Source organism: Amaranthus tricolor, chromosome 3 (genome assembly GCF_026212465.1).
Source record: "Amaranthus tricolor cultivar Red isolate AtriRed21 chromosome 3, ASM2621246v1, whole genome shotgun sequence".
NCBI classification, from domain to species: Eukaryota; Viridiplantae; Streptophyta; class Magnoliopsida; order Caryophyllales; family Amaranthaceae; genus Amaranthus; species Amaranthus tricolor.
The window spans coordinates 34,172,773-34,198,239 of record NC_080049.1 but is presented as its reverse complement, the minus strand read 5'-3'; the positions used below and the strand labels follow the sequence as shown (position 1 = coordinate 34,198,239).

Sequence of the window (25,467 nt, the reverse complement as noted above, 5' to 3'; positions counted from 1 at the left end):
TCAGGGTAAGTAAAAGGTTTTATGTTTTTTCTTTTTTGTTTGTTTGTTTGTTTGTTTGTTTGTTTGTTTGTAACGTAACAAAATTGGATGATTTTGTTTCAGTGTTTGTAGCGTATGTCTATTTTACGAGTTTTTCTATTTTTGATATTGTTATCGTGATGGAAAATTTGCGGAATGGTGTGTCTAATGTCTTTACATGTATTTGTTAAATCTTTCGTATTTTTGCTGTTGAATTTTGTTAGAGAATGCACAATTGATGAACTAATGCTTGTAATTAATTGAATTGCGAGTACACATTTTCAAGTTGTTGATGGTGTTTTTTAGTTGCAAAAGAGGAGTGTATATTTTAATGCGTTTTGGTTTATTGAGTTGATATCCTTTTCATTGCTGATGAAACTATTATGTGAGTTGTGAGCATTTTAAGGCTCATTAGAATTGAATTGTAATATTATTAGTGTTTGGTTTATTTGGGAACATTCTGTTTTAGGCTATAAAGGTAGAACTTTTATCTTTTTCATCATTGATGAGAGTCTAATTTGTGACCTTTTTAAGGCTTATGGCTTTGTGTTTGATGTTGATGAACTTACAAATTAGGGTTTTATGCCAAGACTAATAAGAATAAATGCATTATAATGATTTTAGATTTCTAGATTTTGCTTGGTGATTGTTTATATATTAAAGAATTATTGTGCTCAGTGGTTTGAGAAAACCTTGATTTTCTGATAGAAGTGTTGAGTATTGGTGGATATGTTGATAACAAAGTGGGATGTTAATTTTTGGTTACAAAGCTGGAATATGTATGACCTTTCATTGATTCTCAAATGTATTGTATATAAACAAGTCATATCATTGATTATAATGTACTAGAGTCTAATTTTTGTGAAGTTCTCAATGATATTTGTTTTCTAAAATTTTGGTGTCTTGAGGAGAAATTTGAGAAAAGGTGTGAATTTTAATATACAATGTGGATTTAATGAGAATATTCTATTTTGGGCTATCAAGGTGGAGCTTATATCATATCATTATGGATGAGATTATAACCTATAGTGGTATTTTAAGGGAAAATTAGAAGCTCGTTTCCAAAAACTTTTAACTAATGGTAGAAACATCTCGATAACTTTAAGATGCAATTGCCATGAAAATGAAAAAGTAGGCATGAGTGTCGAATTGAAGTAAGAAAATCTTGTACCTGACTGTAGTCAGTATGAGTAAACATAAGTAAATATTGGGGGACTAAAAAGGCTTGAAAATAACTTAACTTAGTGAATACTTTTCCGGCGAAAGACTTCCCCATACATCATTAATGATTTTGTGTTTGTAAGAATCATTTCGTAGATTTTTTGTGTTTTGAGAGGATTGTCATTATGATAGTGATTATGCGCAAATAATTGTTCAATAATTTGTCTAATAGCGATATGTGCTAAGTGGTACAAGTTTCGTAACTCGTAAGGCATGTTTATTCTTGTAAGGTGAAGCTTGTGCTGTACTAGGAGCTCATTCTGTTGCTTTGTAGTTTAGTGTAGGAAATTGTATGGGTAAGTATAAATTTTGGAAAGAATTTTTCAAGATTTTGTTTGAGAACAATAATTCATTTCATAGTAGAGATTTCAATTATGAAATCATAAATAAAGAACTTGAGAATGCCAAGGTTTAAGTACTCATTTTCAAATTTTAAACTTTAACTACTTTTAAAACAAGTGTGGAATTAGTTCAAATATGATTTTTTTGATTTGCCAAACACTAAATTTAAGTCAAGTTTAGATTTCCAAATGAAATATTGCTAAATCATGCTAACCAAACGCAACATAAAGGAGTTTGATATGTTTTCCTTTATTATTGTTATTCATTTCTCCCAAAATCAGAAATAGGATTATTTTTGTCTTTGATAAATTAAATTTTAAAATCTAATGATATAATTGCTTGTCATCGTGCCAAAGTGTTTTCTGAAACTAAATTATAACATCTTTTATATACTTCATTTGATGATTATTTATCTTTGGAGAGTCTTATGAGAACATAATTCATTTGACGGTGAGCCATATTCCTGAAATGCACATAACAAGTTGGTCTTGATTATCTATCTTTTGAGAGTCTTACGAGAACTGGGCTCATAAAATTAGAATGTAATAAATTATTGATAATATGTATGATATAATACAATACAATTTTGAGTTTATTACAAATCGCAAATGCTTCCAATGGAAACCCTCCATCTTATATTCATTATACATAAATTGCAGTATCTATGCAGTTGTTTGAAAGAGACACTTTTCAGCATAGTGTTAAATCATTTTTGTGTCTTTTTGTCGTACCTAGTGAAATCCTTAGTTATATAATCATTCATTTGTACATTGTGTAACCGGCCTGTTTTTCTAGAGTATACATGATAATTGAGGCCCTAAAATGTGTTATATTCTCTATCTGTTTTTTCTTGTAGCAACATGGAGAAACTATTCCATGGGTATCATAGGGAGGAATGAGGACCATTTTTGACATGTTTGGAGCAGTGTAGAATTATATTTCATGATCGAAGTGCTTATTACAACATTATCTGAGAAGATGGAGGCCCTTCTAAACATACATAATCATACATGATACCACGAAACATTTCATTATTTCTGGATTGTGTGAGGAAAACTGTATTATGTCCACGTTTAAGCAAAGAAGACGGTACACCTATGGTATACAAGCGATACAGTCCATGAATCCCATGTCTTGCGATTGCGTTATCCCGACCTATAAGCAATGTTGTGAACAAAGGCTTACTTTGCACATCAGGATTGTTAATTCTCACCTGGAAAAATCACTAATTTGTTAGACTCCACGTAACAAGGCTGAATGTTACTGTTTGGCATGGTTCTGTCTAGGGTAGAAGAAACCTGACCCATGAATAGCATATAATAGTACACTAAAAAATGTGACTCACTTGTAGTTCAGATTGTGTTGCAGATGCAAGCGCGATTTGTAAAGTGTACGTAGTATTTGGTGCAATGGTCAGTAAAGGGAAAACAATCCGCCATGTTGTGGGCTGATAAGTTTTTCCTATCCTTCTGCATCCATGAGTTTACATCAATAATGTCTAGACTTAAAGTATTGCACAAATCTAGGTAGTAGTTGTAGTTGGATTTACCTAAGCACATGAGCGAAAAACCAATGCTTCCGAAAATCACTGACACCAACTGTGTAAACAAGGTCATGTCTCGGGTATAGATCAGTGTAACGATCCCATAGACCATATTGTCTGTACCTATTGGCTCCAAAGAAAAACCGAAAAATTTCGATGAAATGATTGTTATGTTAGCAAAAAACATGGGAAACAGCGGTCTAGAAAATTTGGAAAACTAACTTGTTTTCAGCATCGTTGACAAACACAGGGTTGGTGAAGTGTGGAGTAGGGTCAGGCACAAAGTATTCAGCTGCACTGCGATCAGGGAATCCAATTTCCCAGAGTGTCGGCCCACTTCTTGGAGGTATAAAAACTTGATCACCAATGTTTATTTGCTTCCCTTTATTTGAAGGAAGTTGCATTTAGACTAGTAGACATGATATGATGTGGAATTGAAGTGTTAGAATTCACATTTTGACAGTGCAGTTGAAGATAAGTACCTGCTACAATGTTAACAGCTGCAGCAGATTTGTAGTCTCCAATAAATCCTGGAACCCATGCAAAGAAATTGTAGATGCCAACACGAACATTCGGTATCAGAAACCTTCCTTCACTATCAGTCTGAATCCAGAATTGATAGCCCTGCAACATCACTCATGGTTAGTCCTCTGTTTCACATTATATGTGAGCCAATCTAATAGTAATTGTATGGTCCTTTGTCTTTCATTGCTTACTTTCATTTCGTATTGCCATGAACCTGGTTCACCAGGTGCAGCCAAGCCAACCCAACCAAAATTTGCGGGTGTTGGTACTTTTGACCTATTATAATTCATGAAGAAAGTTCAGTACCTGAAAAACGCGCACTTATGCAAACATGTTAAGCAATGTAAATATTAGAAGAAACCAACTCAGGATGATTTGAATCTCAGGATATGTTAATGCTCCCTCTGTCCCACCGAATATCCTCCCTATGCAATTAGTGAACAAACCAAGGAAAGTAGGTAAAAGTGGTATTTCAAGGGGAAGTGAGAGAAATGTGTAAATGAGATGAAAAGGTAAGTCAAATGCGTAGATGAGAATTAAAAAAAAAAGTGAGTCATGGTCAAAAATTACAATGGAGAAACTTTGGTGGGACGGACTAAAAGGAAAACTGAGTCAAAACTCACGGGATAGAGGGAGTATAATTTATTACACCCCCTCATTTAAGAGCCCTCTGGGATGAATATTGTAGATGCAATTAGTTTAAGTTAAAGAATCACTCAACCAAAGGTTTTAGATGATGAGTGAAACCTTATGCTATATACTCTATCAAAGGATTCAAGAAAATACCCATTATTGACAAACAATCTACCCACAACTGATCCGCGTTGATTAGCCTTAGGGAAATCTGGGGATAATGGGAACTCATAAGGCCAGTTCTTAACTTCTGTCTGCATCTGTTCTTTCGCTTGTTGCCATAATACAACAGGATCTGCTTTCCCATGAGCCGAATTCAAATGAACCAAGTATGGTCCAAAAACCTTTTTCCATGGTTCTCCATTTTTGAATCTCATTATTAAGTCATTACCACCATAATGTGTACTGTGAAACATCTATTGACATAATAATGATGGTTAACCGATGTTACATTGCACAAAAAAGGTGTAATTAATGAGAATTAGTTTACATACAGAAATCATCGTTGGTCCAACATGAGATGTAAGGTCTTGTTTAAGAGGTCCCCCCATTCGGAATTCATCACTTGGTGTTATAAGCCAAATTCCTACTGCAGGTTTAAAGGAAATCCATCCATGTAACTTGTTATCTTTATCTTCACATGAATATTGGTACTTGTCATCAACCTTTACCATAAATGGAACGAACTCAATGTCATTAGACTAATAATTTGTTCGGAAGTTGATTTTCTCCTAACAAAACATATAACCGTAGATTAGCTGAATCATATTCTAAAGCAACAATATTAAACCCTTAGCCTTAACAATATGGGGGTCATATAGCATATTATTTCTCAACAATCATCAATTTAAATCTTTGATTGTATTGGTTTCTCGATATGGTATCTATCGAGTATGATGATGACCTGTGTTGCATCTATAAATAGTCCAATAGGTTTTCGTATCAAAGGACGTGATAAAATACATAAGATTCCCCCGAGGCTACAACCTTTAGCTTATAGTTGAGTTGACCATCAACTTATGATTATAGCCTCATGATATGTTAATTACTCACTATTCTATCAGATTCGACTACATAAAATGTTATATACTCAGCTACTCATATCATGAAAGGTGACAACTAAAGTAGATGACATAATATACCTGTCCTTTAATCTTAGAATTAGTGGGTTTTGTTATTCGAACAGCTTCTTTATAGGCCAATCGCTGACCAGTCTCTCGATCACGCAAGGTTGGCATAATTCTTTGTATTTTATCTGAAATTGCCATATAAGTAAACCTACAAATATATTCTTTATGTTATACACACAAAATTTCAATGTAAGGTGATTAGTTTAGAAATGTGAGAGATCTTACAATGTAGTTTGAAGCTTAAAAACAGTCCTGATCTGATCCACATCCAAAGGTGGCAAACCTTCTGCACGTTCAAAAATGGCATAAGAGTAGAATCCTGACCGTCCACGCAGCAATACATATCTACATGATCAACAACCCAAAGATCAAGATTGCATATATACTTGTTAGTCTCAACTTCTTTTATATATATATATATATATATATATATATATATATATATATATATATATATATATATATATATATCTTCTTAGGATTATTAAGGGTCGGTTTTGAGATTTAAGAGGCTTGGGGCGAAATATTAATTATCGGCATATTCAACCTTTTGCGCCCTTATTGGGTCGGTCCTGAGACTAATGAATATTCTATTTAATAATTGTACCTGATTTCAACTTGTAGCGGAAGTGATGAAGTTCTTTGACAGAAAAATGAAATCTCTGCTTGATCTGGAGTTTGGCTTATGATTTTATAACTTCTCCCTCCAAGCCTGTCAACTTACCAGTTAGATATCAAATACTATTCTTTTTATAGTTTTATTAATTCTTATAATTGTCACCGCATAATGTTTAACATGTCATTTTGAACATTAAAACACTTTAGATATTTAAACATAGTTGTTTAAAAGAGTTGCTTTAATCTGCTGTGAGTTTCTCATACAAGAATTGCTCGTGAAGTTATCATGTTATGAGAAACTCCTATTCTAAGCATGGAATTCTAAATAATACCCAATTTCATTTGTATCATCATTGTCTGGATTACTGACTGATGCTATGTCCCAGTACCTGTATACACATATTAAATTAAAAAATTCTTAATCAATCACCGTGATTTGTAAAACACCACAAAAAAAAAGTAAAAAAGTAAAAAAAATCAAAAAAGAAAAATTAAAATAATAAAACTCTCACTCTATCAAATCTTACCATATTATTTACTAAGACCGTCTCATATTAAATCACATTTTACATATTTCTTATTATGTACTTTCATATGCAAGGTATGCTTATAAGTTGACATTAACACTAGCCAAGGATCATTTTTGCAAGAAAATTGAGTAGAAAAAATTCATAATTGATGATATTCGTCTCTACTATATCAATAAATTTTCTCCACTCTTTAAATTTGTTATACAACATTTAAAAATTATCTCATTTCAATTTATGCTATGTAGTAAATTTAAAGGGGCGAAGAAAATTTTATTGTCAAAAAAATTAAAGGTAAATACCCTCTATCAGATAGGCGATTAGTGACATCTAGTACATTGTCTATGCCACCGAATCGTATTCCAATAATGAAACCTTCTGGAATGGAGAAAGTCACTTGAATTATGCCATTGTCCAACACAATCTGCACCATATTGCACGTATTTATACATTATTATTTTTTTTTAAGAAATATACATTATTATTATTATTATTATTATTATTTAACTTGTAGCATTACAATTTGTACTCTTATTATGATTCATACTTCTTTTCAAAAAAAAGGATCTTTTTTATTATTATTATTTATGATTGTCATTCTAAGTTACATGTATAAAAAATAAGAAAGTTGATCAGCACACAAGTAATCAACTTTAAATTAGTATGCGGTTTTTTTGAAAGGTGGCTAGAAATAGGGTTTATCTCAAAGCGACAATATCATACTAATGTGGAATATTTGCGGTGGTGCACTCACCAATTAGAGACAAAGGTTTGACCAGGGAGAATAGTGGAGTAACACTATGGATGGCATCCTAAAATGCTGAAGTGCATACGTGGGTGGATTTCCAGTTTGACCTAACGATGGTAATGGTGGCTAGTATATTAGAAAGAGACTTCATTGTGGTCAAGTAAGTAGTTTTTGTTGATAAGGGGTGGTACAAGATTCAGTCGGCTCGCGACAATCAACCAGTTGTCGACAACAGTGGATTGGTGCTGTAATGCAGGCGCTGAGGTCCAGGCTTCCAAATTTTGATAGAGAGTGGGGAGGAAGACATAGTCGAAAAATGGGAGAATTAAGGTAATTGAATAATCATTAACTAGTATATGTTTCGTGCAATGCACAAATATATTAATTTATTAAGTTATATAAAAAAATTTATTGAATATAATTGTTTATTTTTCAAAACTAACCATTATATTGATCATAACTATATTTTACTAACTAAAATGATTATTAGTAAAATGATTTTATTTCACTGATTAAAATAATTTTTACTAATAAAAATAGTTTTTATGAATGATAATTTTTCTTTCCTAAATGAACCAATTAATCTTAATATATATTAAATTTATGGTTTACTAAACAGAGGCTATATTATTGTGCAAACATTATATCAAACTTCCTTCTATGAAATGAATATATGGTATACTCATACACAAATATTTTATTTATGACATGCTCAAAATATATACTTCTATAATTTTTTTTATCATGATTATCATTGTTAGATTATTCTAGATAAAATTTTAGGTATTATTTTGTAAATATTAAAGTTGACAAATTTTTTGATGCTACATAATTTAAGAGTTTTTAATTATAAGGTTATTTATAGTTAACAACTATTTTATATTTTAATTATTTTTATATCGTAAATAAGGCATAATTAATAGTTTACTCATTTAATTTACTAAATCAAAGTTACCCAAAATATTTTTTTTTAAAAAAGTGTATTTAAAAATTTAAAGGTTCTAGAATTGACTTTTTTCTTACTATAATTGTTCATTTAGAAATGAAATTTAATTAAAACTCAAAGTTTTCATATTTAATTACTTAAAATTTAGGAGGGAAAACATGATGTATAAAGGTGACAAGCGTCATATTCTTTTATTGTTTTAGTAGAATGTATGATGATTTTCTGCCGTTAATAGTCATTAATTGTAATAGTTCTCATAAATTATTAATTATGTTAAAGTTATAAATTATCAAATGTGAATGTTATAGCTTAGTGATATTAATTAGAGTTTAATTAATCAATTTGGCAGTAGGTCATAATTTCAAACCTTAAGTGCAACTTTATTGAATTTTTTTAATGGGATTATCATCTTAATTCAAGGAGACGTATTATATTGTTAGAGGAGGGAACACAAGTGGTGTTGTTCTTAGTGAGAGGAAGGGATTTTGACTGTTATCAATTCTCATGTGGAAAAAAATAAGAAAGAGTTGACTAGGATTTAAGTGGTACAACTTCCAATTAGTATGCCGCATTTTGAATAGGAGTTGAAAGTTGAAACTATTTTTATGGGGTATCAAATTAATTCAGCTTATTTGCGACTGGTGAACCCAATAATTTTTAAAGTAGTTCAGATTCTCTACAAAAAATTCTATATTTTCTTTCCAATTTATATGAACTATATACTTCCTACTACCTATATATTAATTATTTAAAAATACTCGAGCATTATGATTTTTATTTTAAACAACATTATTGACATAATAATACAAGGGGTGCTAATATGCCTATCAGACCTGAATGTTTTGATGATGAATAAAAAGAAGGGAGACAGAAAGAAGTAGGAAAAATTATTGTGAATAATATAAATTTTGTCAATTTTTTTTATGAAACACTAACTTTAATTAACCTTAAATAAGATTAATTTAGGGATATTTTTTTAAAATAATATGAACTTTCGTTTAACCAACATACTATAAACAAATTAATATTGATATTATACTATTACGAACACATCCTAAATTGTTAGGAGTATTATTTATAGCTAAGTAAAAGTTGATATTATTCTTGAAAAATTAAGAAAAATTTGTATTATTGATGAAAATTTTATCCAAAGAAATATTTACCTGATTAGCAGTAACATTGACCAGTACAGGAGCAGCACTATCAGTACCAGAGTCCGGCGGCATATTTGGTATACTTCCCCCTCCCATCCTATTGCATATTATAGAAAGTACTCCATTATTTTTTGAGGTATTTTAAGTTCTCATATCGTGAAAAATTTACTTGATACAATTATTTGGATCATTTGGCCAATGACTTATTTGTTTTACTTATCTCTAATTTTCAAATATGAATATAAAATAGAAGTATGCATATTGCCATAACAACCTTTTTAAAAACACAAGAGAAATTGACAACCTTTCTCAAGAATTCCAAAAAAAAAAATATTTAAAAATATGCATGATTGGATAGCGTGAAAAATTAAAATTTTAGGTTGCTAAAAACATGAAATTAGAGAAATTGGCTACATATTAGGTTTAAAGGGTACATTTAAGGATTACAAAGCGATATATGTTTTTTCTGTTAAAAAAATAAGTTGTAAGTATATATAAAAATGTTATAATTAAAATGTTAACCATTCCCTTTAATTTCAAATATGTATTCATTTTCTCGAATTTTTATAGTCCTAGAAAATATAAAAGTCACGTGAACTTGAGGTAGTTCAAAACAAAATCAACTCCTCAAAAAAAAAATTCATAAATCAAAGTTCTGAGGAATGAATAAATTAGAAAATACTTACGGATTTCTGCCACTACAATCTCCTGCAAACATCAACTGGATAAAAAATATGATTTTCATTATATCCTTCCATTTTGTGATATTTCGATTCTCCATTTATAAATATTGAACCCTGTAAATTCTGAAAATAAATTACATAAATATTTGAAAACTTTTTAAAAATATTTATGATCAAAACTTTGTCACACAAACTTTTTATTTGTCTTGAGAAGAGGGGATTTTATTTGTACAAAAATGATTTCTTCTGATTTATGATGAAGCTTTGTGATTTATTCTATCAGAATTTTGTACAAATAAAATCATCTTGCAAAAATAATTTATTCAATCATCTAAAATATTGTTTGTTGCTGAATTTTTATGATTAATTCTGATTTATGATGGTGCTCTTATGCAAGATTGAATGAGATAGTTAAAATCTTTGTTAAAATAGAAGGCAATAATCTCCAATTATGTTCTTATGCAAGATTAATTTCTATTAAAATAGGATCTCACTGAAATTAACAACAAAAATGCTAATTATACAAATAGTTTCCTTAACTAGAAATAAATTGTTTTAAGTTGCAAGATCAACAATTGCTATATCATTTCCTTGTTTGTGTCTTGTGTCTTTATCCCTATCTTTCTAATCTTATACTTTGGTTCCAAATTATTTGCATCATTTATTACTCTTAATTTGTAATTAATTATAAATTTATAAGTTAAAATAAGCATAGTCAAGTGAGATATTGTTTATTCGTCTCAATGCAAAGATTATTAATATCGAATTTTTATAATTTTTTATTATACATTGTTAGATATATTAAGGATTAAATCAGTGCATTAAATATCATGAAAAAAATAAATGTTACAAGTATTTTACAACAGATAAAATATGATAGAAATGATTAGCTTATACAGTATCCTTGCGTTTCACTTTGACATCAGTGACACATAATGTCAGTAAAAAAATATTCACCTCTTAAGAATTGAGTCTTGTTTCAGTTGAAGCAAGTACTGCTTTTCACTGGTAAGGTCTTAAATTCGATTCTCAATAAGTCTTTCCTCCTCTAAGCATACCATGTAATCAAATAAAAAATGTTTGCCTCCGCCTAAGGAGCTTAGGCCTCATGCATTATGGATTATGTAGTAAACTTACATTAACGAAAGGGCAAGTGAAACATTTATTGAGTAAAAATGTGGTTAACTGTTGGGATCAAGTCCCGAATAGAAATGAACAAAACTAATAGTGAAACATATATAAAAAATAAAAAATAGGACAGAGAATTTAAACCTGCATGGAAATCGATGGTTTAACGTGTGCAATTCGGACTCATATTTTGATTTCAAGAATATTAATATCCAAAAGAAAATAAATTAATTGTGTGAATATTATTTTCTAGGTTGCACCACAAGAACAACAAAAAATTAAATTATATGGTATGTGTAACTCTTGATAAATCACAATTATAATTATAGGAGTTACATATATCTCGTATGAAATTTAATATACCGTTTCTACTTAGCTCGTATGAAATTATTTTTATGAAAAATTTAGCTTCGGATTCGCCCTTGCTGTTACCCTTAGCTTGTCATTTGATTTAAAATTCTATTTATGTCAAAAGAATAACAATCGAGTAGGTTCAGCACACATATGAAAGTGATTAATGTTCGCTCCATTTTATATTAATATCATGGATTTGCATGTGATTATTCTATAACTAAAAAACAAAAAAAAAATCACTAATTTTGACATACAACATGAATATATAATGACATATAAAGGGTTGCATTATCACATTTCATGTCAAACATAAGTATATGAATAGCATCAAATTGTGATAAGAAAATGGGTAATTTTACCTGAAATCTCAAAGTCAGTATCAGATTGTAACTTTGTGTGAACTTCCTTTAGAACCTTTTGTTCTTGGAAAGTTAGAATAACTTTGATCTCACATTTTAAATAGGAGGATTCAGGGTAGAAATCACTTCCTATATTAATGCCATAATTTCCAATTTTAATGCAAATTACTAAATTTATTCTTTCTTTTAATGGATAGATATTTTCCTAAACCAAAGGATTAAAAAAATCTTTTTTGGGAAAGCTAAAATCTTTAATTTCCTCTATTAGATATTATTTAATTTTTCTAGGGAGGATTGTTTTACTTCAATAAAAAAAGTTCCATATAGTAATTGCATATTAGGAGTATGAATTAATTACAAAGTAACAAATTACAAAGGGAACAAGAATGAAAATTTTACATAATAACCCTTATAGCTTGGATGAGACTGTCTAATTATGAAATACGTTTATATAATTAGTTTATTTTTGTAATTAATGTAATTAATCACTTTAAAATTATAAATAATTATTTTAAGATTATAAGTTATCACTCTAAAACTATAAATAAAATTATCGCTTTAAAACTGTTAGTGTTCACTTTAAGGTTATAAGTAATCGCTTTAAAATTATTAATGCATATTGAGTAATCATAATAAATTTGATCTCTCTGTAAAATGATCTCATTTAAAAATTTGTGTTTAAAAAAACTAGGTGTGTAATGAAGATCCGTCGCTGTTTACGGTCATCTGGCCAAGGACCTTATGGAGAAGTTAGGCGCTAGGTTCTAGTTCATCATATTTTATTTTTTTTTTCCGTGCTATAGAATATTATACAACCAAACGGAACATTAAAGTATTTAATTTCGGCGCTATAAAATACCTACTGCTTGTTTGATTTTTCTTCTTATAACAACTACAATGTTCTTTAATTATATACAAAAGTAAAACAGAAAGAAATTAATCATGCAGTTCTACTCCAATGTAAACCGTATATGTAAAACTTGTATTAGATTGTTCGAGGGGGGCCTTCAAGCCGAATATAGTCATACATAACTCCAAAGAAAGGGGAATCATGTCTTGATTGCTTGAGATACAAGGTATTGTTCCCTACACAAAGCCATTCACTTGGAACATCCACATTATACAATCTATATATCCCATGAATACCATGCCTTGCAATTGCATTATCCGTACCAATTACTGTTGTGGTGAAGTGAGGTATGCTTAGTTCCGGTTCATTGAATCGTACCTACGAAAAACACATTAATTAGAGCTTATATTAAAGGAAAAGAATATGTACTAGCTGATGCTGAAGAAATGCAGAACACATTGCTGCTTACTTGCAATTCAGCCCTAGTGGCAGAAGCCAAGGCTATTCTCAGAGTGTAGTTTGAAGAGTTGATCACTTCTTCAAGGGTAAACACGATCTGCCATGTTGTCGGCTTATAGGTATTATTCTCCTCCTTCCTGTAGTTTGAAAAACGAGTTATGATTTAAAAAATTATCGACTAGTGACAAGTGATTTGATATACTATATAACATATCATAGGGCCTCAACCATCAACTTAAACTATTGGTTGAATACTTGAGTTAGTTTTTTGCATGGCATCAGAAGCCAACGTGCTAGAAGCTTATAGAATACAACTAAAATGTATTACCTGGTAACTTGGGCAAAAAACCAGTCGGTATGAAAATCGCTTTCGCCAACAGTGTAAATCAGATCTTCGTCAGGATACAACTCAGCATAACGTTCCCAAAGGCCGTATTGCCTGAATCTGTTGGGAATTTTGAATGTCAGTAGTATTTAGAAGAATTTTCGGAAGCTGAGCTGAGGTAACTTGAATACATGCCATAGATTGATAGAAGTTGAAGAACTTACCGGTTAACGTTACTATCGGTGTAAAGTTTGTTTACGAATAAGCTATTTGGTTCCGGAATGTAGAACTCTAATGCAGTACGGTCTGGATACCCAATTTGCCATAATGTTGGTCCATTTCTCGGTGGCTCGTAGACAAGATTACCCAGTTTGAGTACAGAGCCTAATAAGCACAAGGGAATCAAACGAAAATCTCATTATTTTCGTCAAATATATATACTACTAATTAAAGGTGGGACTTGGGAGTATAGTACCTTGAGCAATAGTGATTTCTTCTTCGTAAACATAATCTCCAATGAAACCCGGAACCCAAGCAAATAAGTTGTAAACACCTTCATGAATCCCTTTGATCATGAAACCTCCATTACGATCTGCTCGAGTCCAAAATTGATAAACCTGATGAGATTAAAGTTTGGATTATTTGTAGTCCGATATGTTACATACATGGGCGAAGCCACAAGGAGGGATGGCAGCGCCCACCCTTGTGGCCCATTTGGTGGTTCAACAGTAAGGGCAGCTTATATGCATGAGGTTAAAGATTCTAGTTTTATTTTCTTTATCTATTTATGGCCCCTAAACTTTTATTTTCTGACTTCAACCCTAGTGCATACACTAGATTATTTTGAGAATAAAAGTAGTATCATACTTTGGTTTCAGTTTGCCAAGACCCTGCTACACCTGGTGCTGCGAGCCCAATCCACGCATGACTTGCAGACTTTACAACCTTCCATCTATACCTAGAAAATTTTGTATCAAATAATCATGAGAAAAAGTTGCATGGAATACAATCTAAGAATACATGAAAATCTCAAGAATAAAGTAAATCGGGTAAACCTATCGTGGACTTGCAAGCGACCATAAACAAAACCGCGTTCAACAGACTTAGGGAAGTCATTCGATAATGGGAATTCGTAAGGCCAGCTTCGGGTTTCTTGTTTCATCTGCTTCAAACTTCACTTGTCAAAGGCAATAATATGAAGCTTATGACGATTAACTAAGAAAAGGCTGGGTGGTGGTTACACATACCTGGTGCTTTGCATCTTCCCAAAGTTCATGAAAATCGGTATAATCAGAAGCTGAATTAAGATAAACATAATAGGGCCCAAACACCTTCTTCCATGGTTCCCCTTCTTGAAATGACATAGTTACATCATAACCAGCATAGTGTGCACTGTGAAACATCTGTTACAAAGAATATATTCAAACTGTCTTATATATATTTATCGTCTTTGCATTGAATCAAGGAATTAATTGTGCAATTCTCACAGCTAATGCAGTTGGGCCAACATGGGAAGTGAGATCTTGCTTGACGGGTCCTGCAGAACGAAACTCATTGCTTGGAGTAATAATCCAAAACCCGATTTGTGGATCAAACGATATCCATCCATGCACCTTGTTATCTTTATCGTCGCATGAGTACTGGTACTTGTCATCTACCTATTTTTCATATGTCGAATCAATCATATTGCATCTTGACTAGTATAAATATTAGTCAACAAAAGTGTCACATTGTCAAGAAACCAAAAACTTAAGCTGATGGTTGATGGCCTAATTTAAGTTAAATATTTTATCACGCCCATTCACCCGAGAAGCCTCTGGGCTAGAAGAGTGGATATAGCGCAAGTGTCCCTCATAACTTGGCACTACTAACTTCAATGAGAATCAAATCTGGAACCTGGACTTCTGATAATATGTCATGGAAGCAACTCAACCAAAAGCTAAAGCAGACAATTAAAGCCCTAATATATGTTATTAACTCGATCACAAACAAATGAAACTAATTCAGATTATTATGCGAAATCATGTTTTTTTACCTCGCCTCTCAAATTAGGATTTGTAGGATCAGTCAACAGAACAGCTTCTTTGAAGGCAAGGGGAAGTCCCGTCTCACGATCCTTTGGTGAAGGCATGATCCTTTGCCTGTCATCTGAAATAGCCATATATTGGAACCTGCACGACGCTTTCAAAGTTAAAACAATTCACCAAAATATACACAATTGTTCAGAGCATGAGAAAACAGAACTAATACCGCTCTTGATCTAGCTTATAAACCGTCCTGATTTGGAAGATATTCGCTTCAGGCATCACTCCCTCCTCACGCTCTAATATCATATACGTATAGAACCCAGATGATCCTCGAAGCATTATATACCTAAATATACACATTGGTTATACATGCATTTCATTTTATCCATCAGTTTTCCGAATTCTGATCAGAAAATATGTATATATACCGTCTGTCAACATTTGCCGGAATTCTCCAGACATTTGATGTATTCCATGTAGTTGAATCCCATTTATACGAAAACGAAACCTCCACTTGATCCTCATTTTCTACTATCACGTTAAAAGTTGATCCTAACAACCTGAATAATTAAGTACATTATTAGATATAATCATGAAATTTCACATATAAATTCGCAGGAAAATTGCTAAAATTACAAAAAAAAAAACTATACCAGTCAGTACCGTAGTAATTTGTAGTTCCCCAAACTACGTCCCAATACCTAGATATTAAACCATTAATGAATATATATTAAAGATTGAACATCCTGTTTACGACTAACAATCATTGTAGGAGATCATATATACATGGATAAACAATTGCGTACCCTCTATTCGATTCTTTGTTAGGAGTTTCGAGTATATTATTTACTCCACCGTAGCAAACACCCATCAAATGACCTTCTGGATTTGCGATTGTGATTTGCACGATGCCATTGTCTATCACGACCTGAAAAACGTTATACTCTGATAAGCTTCGCGGGGCTATAACAGTCGCATGATTGGTGTATACGCTACCGCCTTAGGCATAAATTGTCGTCGAGAAACCATTAAAAATATGGTCCTTGAACATGTATTGTGTCTTAAGGTAAATCACCAGTAAGAAGTTACAGTATGTAGCCCTGCTTCATTAACTGTCACGGATGAATCAATATATTTACTTATCCTCAAATCGAACAAGAAATACTGGACGTTCAAATCTTTATCAAAATATTATATTACATTGAATATTGCATGCAAATCAACAGTTAGAGATCCATTTTAAGATTGTTCTTCTGAGTCTTGAACTTTATCGACGAATCAACTCAATTTAAGTTGATGGTTAAAGTTCCGAGAACGCTTTGGACTAGAAATGTGATGCAACATGTTCCTGATGAATGACTTACCTCAGCATCGGTAACGTTCATAGTGACCCCAGGCAATGAATCATAGTCGTCGTTCACTCGTTTATGACTGTACCTTCAACACAATTAATTAATTGATATTTAATATCAAAACAATTCATTACTAACAGGCATTAATAAATAGTTGAGTCTAACTTACCAACAACAAAAACATTTTTTTTGTGATAGAGGAAAGCTAGTTTGGTCGCGTGCAAGTCATTTGAGTCTTCAAAATTGAGTTTGTTTTAGTTCAATGTTGTTAGGAATTGTAGTTTTGGCGGGAAGAATAATAATTCTGTTATTCTGTTTTACTCATTGCTTGTATTTGATAGATAAGATACAATGTTGTCATATGAGGATATCAATAATACAGTATTCATTCTTCCTAACTTTCCCTCTTTCTGCTCTAACTTTCTACTTCTCTATTTCTCTCTTTCTTTTCTATTTTTTGTTCTCTAATTTGATCAGAAACCAGAATTCAGTTGATGATCTTTGCATGATCACCTCTGAACTGCATCATTTTGTTTATTTAACAGCGGATAATTACACGTTGGGTTCATTAAATTTTTCTTTTTTCAAAAAGGGAAGCATGAAAACATGGAATTTAACTCTTAAATTCCCACAAAACAAGTATTTTTAACAGAATATTTTCAAGATAAAATGACACTCTCATTTGGGTTTTTTAAATTCCCACTAAACACAAATTAATTCTTATTTAAGACCGTCTTTATAAAAGACACGTCTCAAATGAGCCGGCCCATTAATAATAAAAAAAAAACAACTACCAAAGATATGTAATTCTATTTGGAGTTGGTGTTATAACCTATTAAAGTTGGTATTATAACCTATTTGGAGATACCAACTTTAATAGATTATAATACCAATTCTAATAGGTTATAACACCAACTCCAAATATCAATTTTAATAGGTTATAACACCAACTCCAAATAGGGTCAAACGCGCGCGTCAGTTTTTAGATTTTTCTCTTTTTTTTAATTGTTGGGCCCGGGCCTGGAGAGTCGTCTCTTGTAAAGACGGTTTCTCAGGAAATGCCCTATAATTTAAATAGGTATTACTCTTCCCCATACCCGCCTAATTAGCAGGTGGGCGATGTGCCTTTTCGGATAAAACATACTTCCTCCGTTTCATATTAGTTGCAACATTACAAAAAATGACACTATTTATTCATCACTCTTAATTTGTGATTAATTAATTCAAGTGAGATCTTGTTCATTGCAATGATTATTAATATTAAATTTTTATAATTTTTTATTATACATAATTAGAAATATTAAGGATTAAATTTGTGCATTGAACTGCGTGAAAAAACAAATGTTGCAAGTAAATTGAAACGGAGGAAGTATCTGCCTAAATTTTTCATCACAAATTTTTGTGAGAGAGACCGTCTCTATTTGGATCGGCCTATTATATATTGTTTATAAAATTGTAAGTAAACATTAAAAATGATGTAAATAGACACATTTAAGATGTTGAAAGTAGGCATTAAAGATACGGTAAGTAAGCATTAAAAATAATGTAATTAAGTATTAAAAATATAGTAAGTAGCCATTAATTTTTAATGGGTTGGACTTAAGATACGTCTCTCAAGAGACTAGCTGATTTTTCATAGCCACAACTTTTTTACCACACATGACGAATAAAATTATTATATTCATGCATGCCCATATGTGTATGTATTTAAATAAATGCACAGCCACTATTACCTACCATATACCTGCCTCATATTTACTTTTGAGTCCGTATTATATGTTTCATAAAAATCACAATTATTAATAACCTTAATTGCATATTTAATTTTATTTAAATTATACAATTTAGAGGTAATAAAATAAAATTAATATTCATAATTTTTTATCAAAGAGTTTTTAATGAAAATATTAAAAATTGATATAAATTAGTACATAGTTCATATAGAGTGGGTCAAGTGGGTATGGAGTGGGACGAATAACACTTCATATTCACCACCTTTAATAATAAATCAACCAAACATCTTAATTAATAATGATTTGTAGAGTTAGCTTAACCACCAATAAATACATTCGATGTTATTAGCTGGTTAAAGAAAACTATCAAACAAGTTAACAAAAAAGGACGAACACCCAAACACTCATAATATAAACTAAAATAACTAATAATGGATTAAATTGGCAAACTTTAATATGATAGAAAATGTAAAAGGAAGAAACAACCAAAAAAAAAAAAATCAAACATAAAGAAGGAATACATGATGGCCGGAATAATACGACAGGAATACGTATAATGAGCGGTGGAATGTGTATAATTTGGGTTTAAAAAACAAGACAACATAGCTTTACGCCTTAGTGGGAACTGTGAATGGATGACTTCAACTAAACGCATTAAACAATTCTCCTCCAACCTACCTAGTACTAAGTACTACCTACCATCACATAATACTTCTTCTGTTTCATTATACTTATTATATTAGACTTTTTATTACGTTATCTAATGTGTTATTTTAATTATTTATATATTGTACTATACACATTTAAAATTATAAAAATTTAATATTATGAAAATATATAATTAGACGATTCAAACAAAATTTCACTTGATTATATATTTTCTTACACATTAACCATAATATATAAAATAATCTTCAACTTAAATAGCATTAACAACTATATAATATAGTAAGTATTTCAAAACGGTATATACTTTTGTAAACTCAATTATAATTTTATAGGACTACTTTAAACCGACGAGACTCTTTTCGTAACACAAGCAGACCAAACGAGACCAATAATATATGAGTTTATGATAAACAGCCCATAAAATGACAGCAAAAGGTGTTCTAAAGTGGAAATTACTAGACTCCACTCCACTATTCACTTCAAGTCTTCAACAAACTACTATTCCTATAATTTCTTAAAATTGTTTTTATTTTGTTATTTTAGGTCATTTTCTTTGTTTTTATCCTAAATAATTATTCTATTTACATCATAATTGTTTATGCAAATTTTTAAAATTTTTCTCTAATTTTACATTAATTTTTAGTTTATTTTTTTAGTGAATTATCTATTACAGCAGGTTATCGGGTTACATTATCCAAGTTTACTCTAGGCAAATACCCTAAAAGTTGAAATTATTCATGATTAATCAATAGATAAAATTATTATAAGAAAATCATGAAAAAATTAAATCATTCTAGGTAATTTTTCCTAAAATAATTCATTTTATTTATTAAAGTCACCTTGTTTTAATTTAGAATTCATTATTTTAACATTATTTATTTGTCATTTTGAGTTAGCTACATAGAAGTATAGGCGTGTATAATTTTAGGTCGTCTTTTAACTTTGCTAAACTATTTTATTTATAGTAGTCCTATATTTTATCTCCGTTTTTTTTTTTTTTTTTATCTACATATATATTTAATGTACTTGTTCTTTTTAATCTTTATCTCTTACTATTTTATACTCCATCAAAGAACAAAAAAGTAAAATCTCACTATAATTCGTAGGAGTTGTTTAATTGCTAAAGAAGTCCAATTAAGAAAACTATGCAAAGCTATTTCCCAAATTGGTAATGACTATTGAGAAAATTAACTGTTCAATAGAATCTTGGAAAGTGTTTCATTCAAGATTTCCAAAGTTGAATAATTTTCCAAAGTTAGAACTATTTCACGTGCTTAAACTACACTCTCCATCCAAATTTAATTTTCATATTTTCAATATTATTCTTACTCAATAGTTAAAGAAGCAACTCAACTAAAATGTTGAGTTGATGATTGAATCCATAAGATATCTTATATAATTATTTTTTATTAGAGACTATCTCTCAAAGAGAAGACGTCAAAATAAGAAGCCTACGTTCTTATTTTCTCTTTAATTTGTAATGATTGGACTATATAGCCCATATATCTAATGTGTCTCTCGAAAAGACCGTCTCTCACAACAATTTGTGTATCTTATATACTCTAATACGTCACGTCACATATATGCATGGATACAATATAGACTCTCTTCCTTATACTTAATGCTTAATATTTCAAATAAAATGAAGGGTTGGTAAGATTCAAATCCGAAACCCTTTTATCACATTGATTTCTAATACATGTCAATAACATAGTTTTCCTCTAATTAAGGGTCAATAGTAGATGTTGGTTGTGACTTGTGAAATTCTCCTTTTATCCTATTTACCCTTGGTAATAAAATCCCGAATTAATCTTGATTTTTCCTTCTTTTTCGTAGGAATTCTACTTTTAAAATTTAATTTTAAAAAGCAAACGTGTGGAAAGTAATAATTTCTATCATTAAGTCAACTAATAATTCTCTAAATAAATATTTTTATTCAGAATAAGGTGAAGAATAAACAACAATATGTAATTAAATTAAATGTCACACATGGTATTAGACTATTATATATGGCACTATAATTACAAAAACTATTTTGTCAAACTATTTTCCCTGCAAAGACGTAAGGAACCTATGCTTACAAGTTTGAATTTTGACTTATTTAAGTACCAAATTCTAATTAAGTCAAATATAGTGATTAAGGGTATATTAATGATCAGCTAGAATTAAATTTTGTACAGTTTGTTTATATTTAATGATAGTTCATCAGTCGTATAAGGGTTCAGCTTAAATTATAAGCCCTTGACTTTGGTGAGAGGATCAAGCGAGGATCAAACCAAATTTTCTCTTGAGAAAAATAATACATGTTACACTTGATATAACACTCAATTTAATTATTAATGCTGAACTGAAAATGAGTTTTAAAAACATGTATTAAGTTAGTTTTTTTTGGTTGAACTTCAACTTTTTTTTTTCAAAATAATGAAACTATATATATATTTTTTTTACAATCATCTTTCCAAAATTCATGCTAGTGCATCTTAAAGGTAAAATATTTGTTAAATAAATATTTAAAAACACAAAAAGAAAAAGATTAACATGTTAAAATTCAATTCAACAAAAATAAAGTGAATCTGATTACCAAATTAATAGGGTTTTTACATTCTAATTCTAAAGATCAATCATTTTCAATTACTAGTACAAAAAGTCCAAAATAAGGATTTCCTTTCAAGGAAACATGAGCTAATGGACGTTGGCATAGACAAGAGACATAAAAATAAATCCAATAATAATAAAATATAAAAAAATAATAATAAAATCAAAAAATCAAAAAATCAAAAAAAAAAATTAAAATTACAAAACTCCATCCTATTAAATCGTACCACATAAAAATAATTTTTTAACTTCACAAATCACTGTTAAAGTACTAAGACTTCCTAAAATAAATCGATATAATTGGTTATTGAAATAAATCGGTATAAAATTTGTTATTGGGTAGCCTTGTCACAAACCAAGACGTTTTTTCTTTTGAAGCAAAAGTAGACAACAAACAGGGTAGGTAACACCCTTATTATAACTATGTATTCTTCTGATATTTTAATTAATAATTTTTCTTTATATAGTAGTCTAGGAGTAATTTATTATTACTTTTTATGTTTGTTATTGTGAAATACAAATATTTTTTTTTAACTTATCTTGGAGCATTGTTTTGCTAAGATAATTGCAAATGATTTTAGGGGTGTTTTAGGTATTTGGCTTCATTGTTGGTCGAAAAGCTAAAAAATTGTTTGGTAAATAACTTGTCAACTTGACTTTTCTTTAGCTTATGACATGTTGCTTATTTTTCTCTAATAATTGGCAAACAATTAATATTAATTTCACCAAATGTCTCTTAAAAAAAATAAGGCTCTAACTAATTAAAAAAACGAACAAAAACACTAAATTCTTCTAGACTTCTAGTCAAATAAATAACATTTGCCAAACACCTTTTAGTTCTAGCCATTCTAGGACTATAGATGATCATGTGAACTTGTAAGGACGTGTTTGTTTGGTGGAATCAAGGGGAGGAAATAGGATATAGAATAGCACGCTAAATTTTGGAGTATTTTTTTTCCTTATTTTACTAAAGAGATAAATTATTTTATTAACTCACAGTTGAAAAATATGAAGAAAAAATGTGGAATGAAAAAATATACTAATAATATGAATTCAGAGAATGAGAAGACTAACTTTTTCTTAGACCTTAATAAACCTTTAACTTTCTACTTTATGTCCCTTTATTTTTCTTTCACTAATATTGCCTTTGTTTTCATTTGTTTTTATGATGAACTTTTTATGTCGATTTAATGTAAATTTAAAAGCCAAATAATTAAAATTGTGAGTTTTTAAAATTTCTAAAAAAATTGATATTTAGAAAATATATATTGAGATAAATAGATCAAGATTTAATATGAATATGTTTTTTCATAAAGATCAATGAGAAATTATAATCAAAGTTTAACACTAAAATTCGTAAATTATATTTGAGAAATATTATAAAAAGGAGGGAGTATAGTGCTTTTCAAACAAGAAAAATGCAAATCCTTTATTTCCATGTTACTATATTTCTAGGTCCATTACGCTAAAAGTTTCTTCTATTAGGCTGTTAAAGTTTCTTCTATTAGGCTATTCAATTCAAATATCTTACATATTTTACGATAAGATGATCTTTTACGAGAGGAACTGTTCTAAATTTAGTGTAAGTGAATATAGCAAAATCAAAGGATGATGATAGCGAGCAAGTCCTTTTGTTGGCCTTTGACGCATGAGAGGCCTTATATTGAAGCATGATTGTAATCCCGTCACGATAGCAGAACCCAATACCCACCTCTCCTTTTGTTTTGTCTCTTCTGCACAATCTTTCTTTTTCTCCCCCCGTGAACTTTTTCACGCTTTTACTACATAAAATTCAAAAAGTCCTAAATCTATTTCGATAAACTAAACCCCATTTATTGCCTTAAAAAAAATTATACCCCATTTATAATATATAAAACATAAAATCTATTACAAATTCATGCTTTAATACACCAAATATTCATTTTTCTATTAACTCTTACATGTACATTTAAGCAATTAAACTATGAATAGTATACTAAAATTTAATGGTAGTTTTTCACTAACTTTTAACTTTATTATATTGATTTTCCATAATAGTTTAAAAATCAATTCAATTGATAATTTCAACTTATCAAATCAGATAACATGTTAAGACCAGCCTAATTTAACATAACAACTTCAGTTAATATATGTCACATATTCTCTTAACATAAAAGAAATATGTGGTAGGAAAACAAATCCCAACAAAAGACGTATGATCATAAAAGCGAAAATCTCATCTTACCAAATGCACTTAATTTTAATTGAAAACAAGAACACAAGAAGCCTACATTTACATGTTTAATACAGAAAAAAAGCACAAAACAGAGGGGAAAAGGAGAAGAACTTAACTGGGATTTGGCTGAACAATTACAGACAAAAAAAAGCACAATTCCCATCACTAATAAGAGCTTTAAACTCAAATTTCCATGTCTTATCCAACCAACATTCATCTCCAAACCTGCATGCAATTTTAAATTACAACAACTTGAGCAAATTTAAATAAAATTACAAAAAAATAAAAAATAAAATTCTGTAAAATTAAATGTTATACATTGCATGTAGTAAGAATTATCAAACCTTGATAAATATTAAATGAAAGGTTTGATTTAGGTCTCTTCTTTTCTTGGATCACAGGGCAGGCCGAGGGAAAGTGAAACTTAAGGACAAATGTTCGATTTAATTATCTCCTTATTTAAGGCTTTTGTTGTGTTTATAAGCTATTACTAAAATGTGAAAAAACAGAAGAAATTGGGAATGTGTAAGTTTATCTATCTATATATATATATGTCTTTAGAGCTTGAATGGTATCAAAATGGTGTTTAGTGGGAAATGGGAAATGGGAATGTAGTAGAATCATAAAATATGTTTCGTTTATTTCCTTCTTTAGACTTTTATCCTCCTTTATTTTTTTATTAAAATATAAAGAAAAAAATAACTTCGTTAAGGTTGACTGCTTTTTAAAATGTTTATATGCTCTATACTTTGCGTCATAGTATAAGTAACCAAAATACCAACTTGTGTTGTCAAAAAATACAACTTGTAAGTATTTTATTTCTTTACCTTTTAAATTATTAAAATTACTCTTATATCAATCCATCAATAATGTTTTTGAACTGAATCAATCAATAATATTGAGACTTCTAGTAGGAGTAAAAAAAACATGTTTTGTCCACCTGAGATATTATTTTGATTAACATTATCAAGCCATCTTGATGTTTTGTAAAGTATTTTAAATTTTAACCTTATAACAATATAAAATAAATTCTGAATATTATGAAAAATGAATTATTATTATCATCTTATATCCAGTGTATCCACTAATAAAAATAATAAAAATTAATGTTAAAATTAATTTTTTTGAAAAGTCTAAAAGTAATATTTTATATTTTTTAAAATTAATATCTCGTAAAATTGAAAGCTCTGTGAATCGCTCACAATAGAAATGCCTTTAAAATCCCTCTATTCATAGAAAGAATAATTTTTCGTTCTCTTAATTACTTGTTAGAGATTCTCAATTTCTCATTAGCTTGAAATAAAATTAAAAAA

General features: G+C 29.9%; 2 protein-coding genes across 4 annotated transcripts; both read right to left on the bottom strand.

Moving 5' to 3' along the window:
• Positions 1 to 2,539: 2,539 nt before the first annotated feature.
• LOC130808567 (probable rhamnogalacturonate lyase B) lies at positions 2,540 to 12,350 on the bottom strand. Its single transcript, XM_057674025.1, has 16 exons — positions 11,930 to 12,350; positions 10,092 to 10,211; positions 9,415 to 9,502; positions 6,860 to 6,981; positions 6,363 to 6,419; positions 6,020 to 6,124; positions 5,638 to 5,757; positions 5,425 to 5,560; positions 4,777 to 4,947; positions 4,436 to 4,698; positions 3,841 to 3,925; positions 3,607 to 3,748; positions 3,347 to 3,506; positions 3,131 to 3,247; positions 2,927 to 3,050; positions 2,540 to 2,794 (listed from the first exon to the last, which is right to left on the bottom strand). Exons 2-16 carry the CDS (start codon positions 10,184 to 10,186, stop codon positions 2,540 to 2,542), a joined length of 2,040 nt encoding a protein of 679 aa, XP_057530008.1. The 5' UTR covers positions 10,187 to 10,211; positions 11,930 to 12,350.
• Positions 12,351 to 12,784: 434 nt separating this feature from the next.
• LOC130808908 (probable rhamnogalacturonate lyase B) lies at positions 12,785 to 24,867 on the bottom strand. 3 transcript variants are annotated; one of them, XM_057674461.1, is made up of 17 exons: positions 24,499 to 24,867; positions 24,271 to 24,379; positions 16,955 to 17,021; positions 16,397 to 16,518; positions 16,244 to 16,291; positions 16,019 to 16,150; positions 15,814 to 15,936; positions 15,599 to 15,734; positions 15,051 to 15,221; positions 14,811 to 14,966; positions 14,619 to 14,725; positions 14,431 to 14,521; positions 14,039 to 14,180; positions 13,788 to 13,947; positions 13,567 to 13,683; positions 13,249 to 13,375; positions 12,785 to 13,157 (listed from the first exon to the last, which is right to left on the bottom strand). In XM_057674461.1, the coding sequence occupies exons 2-17, from the start codon at positions 24,369 to 24,371 to the stop codon at positions 12,915 to 12,917; spliced, it is 2,043 nt and encodes a 680-aa protein (XP_057530444.1). In that variant the 5' UTR covers positions 24,372 to 24,379; positions 24,499 to 24,867; the 3' UTR covers positions 12,785 to 12,914. The 3 variants fall into 3 exon arrangements, with proteins under 3 accessions (XP_057530444.1, XP_057530445.1, XP_057530443.1); XM_057674460.1 differs by having other exon boundaries at positions 12,899 to 13,157; positions 16,955 to 17,027; positions 24,499 to 24,792; XM_057674462.1 differs by lacking the exon at positions 24,499 to 24,867 and having other exon boundaries at positions 12,787 to 13,157; positions 16,397 to 16,702; positions 24,271 to 24,290.
• Between the last annotated feature and the right edge of the window lie 600 nt (positions 24,868 to 25,467).

Bases quoted from the DNA above. Each gene is read 5' to 3' on its own strand.
- LOC130808567 (XM_057674025.1), bottom strand. From the start codon at position 10,186: ATGGAGAATCGAAATATCACAAAATGGAAGGATATAATGAAAATCATA. The intron at 6,125-6,362 runs GTATTATTTAGA...GTAAGTTGACAG, and splicing joins GATGATACAAATGAAATTGG to GCTTGGAGGGAGAAGTTATA. The intron at 4,948-5,424 runs GTATATTATGTC...TTTATGGTAAAG, and splicing joins ATTCTAAGATTAAAGGACAG to GTTGATGACAAGTACCAATA.
- LOC130808908 (XM_057674460.1), bottom strand. From the start codon at position 24,371: ATGAATGTTGGTTGGATAAGACATGGAAATTTGAGTTTAAAGCTCTTA. The intron at 17,028-24,270 runs GTTAAGTTCTTC...ATTGTGTTGAAG, and splicing joins AATTGTTCAGCCAAATCCCA to GTACAGTCATAAACGAGTGA. The intron at 13,376-13,566 runs GTAATACATTTT...TTCAAACTACAG, and splicing joins TTTTTTGCCCAAGTTACCAG to GAAGGAGGAGAATAATACCT.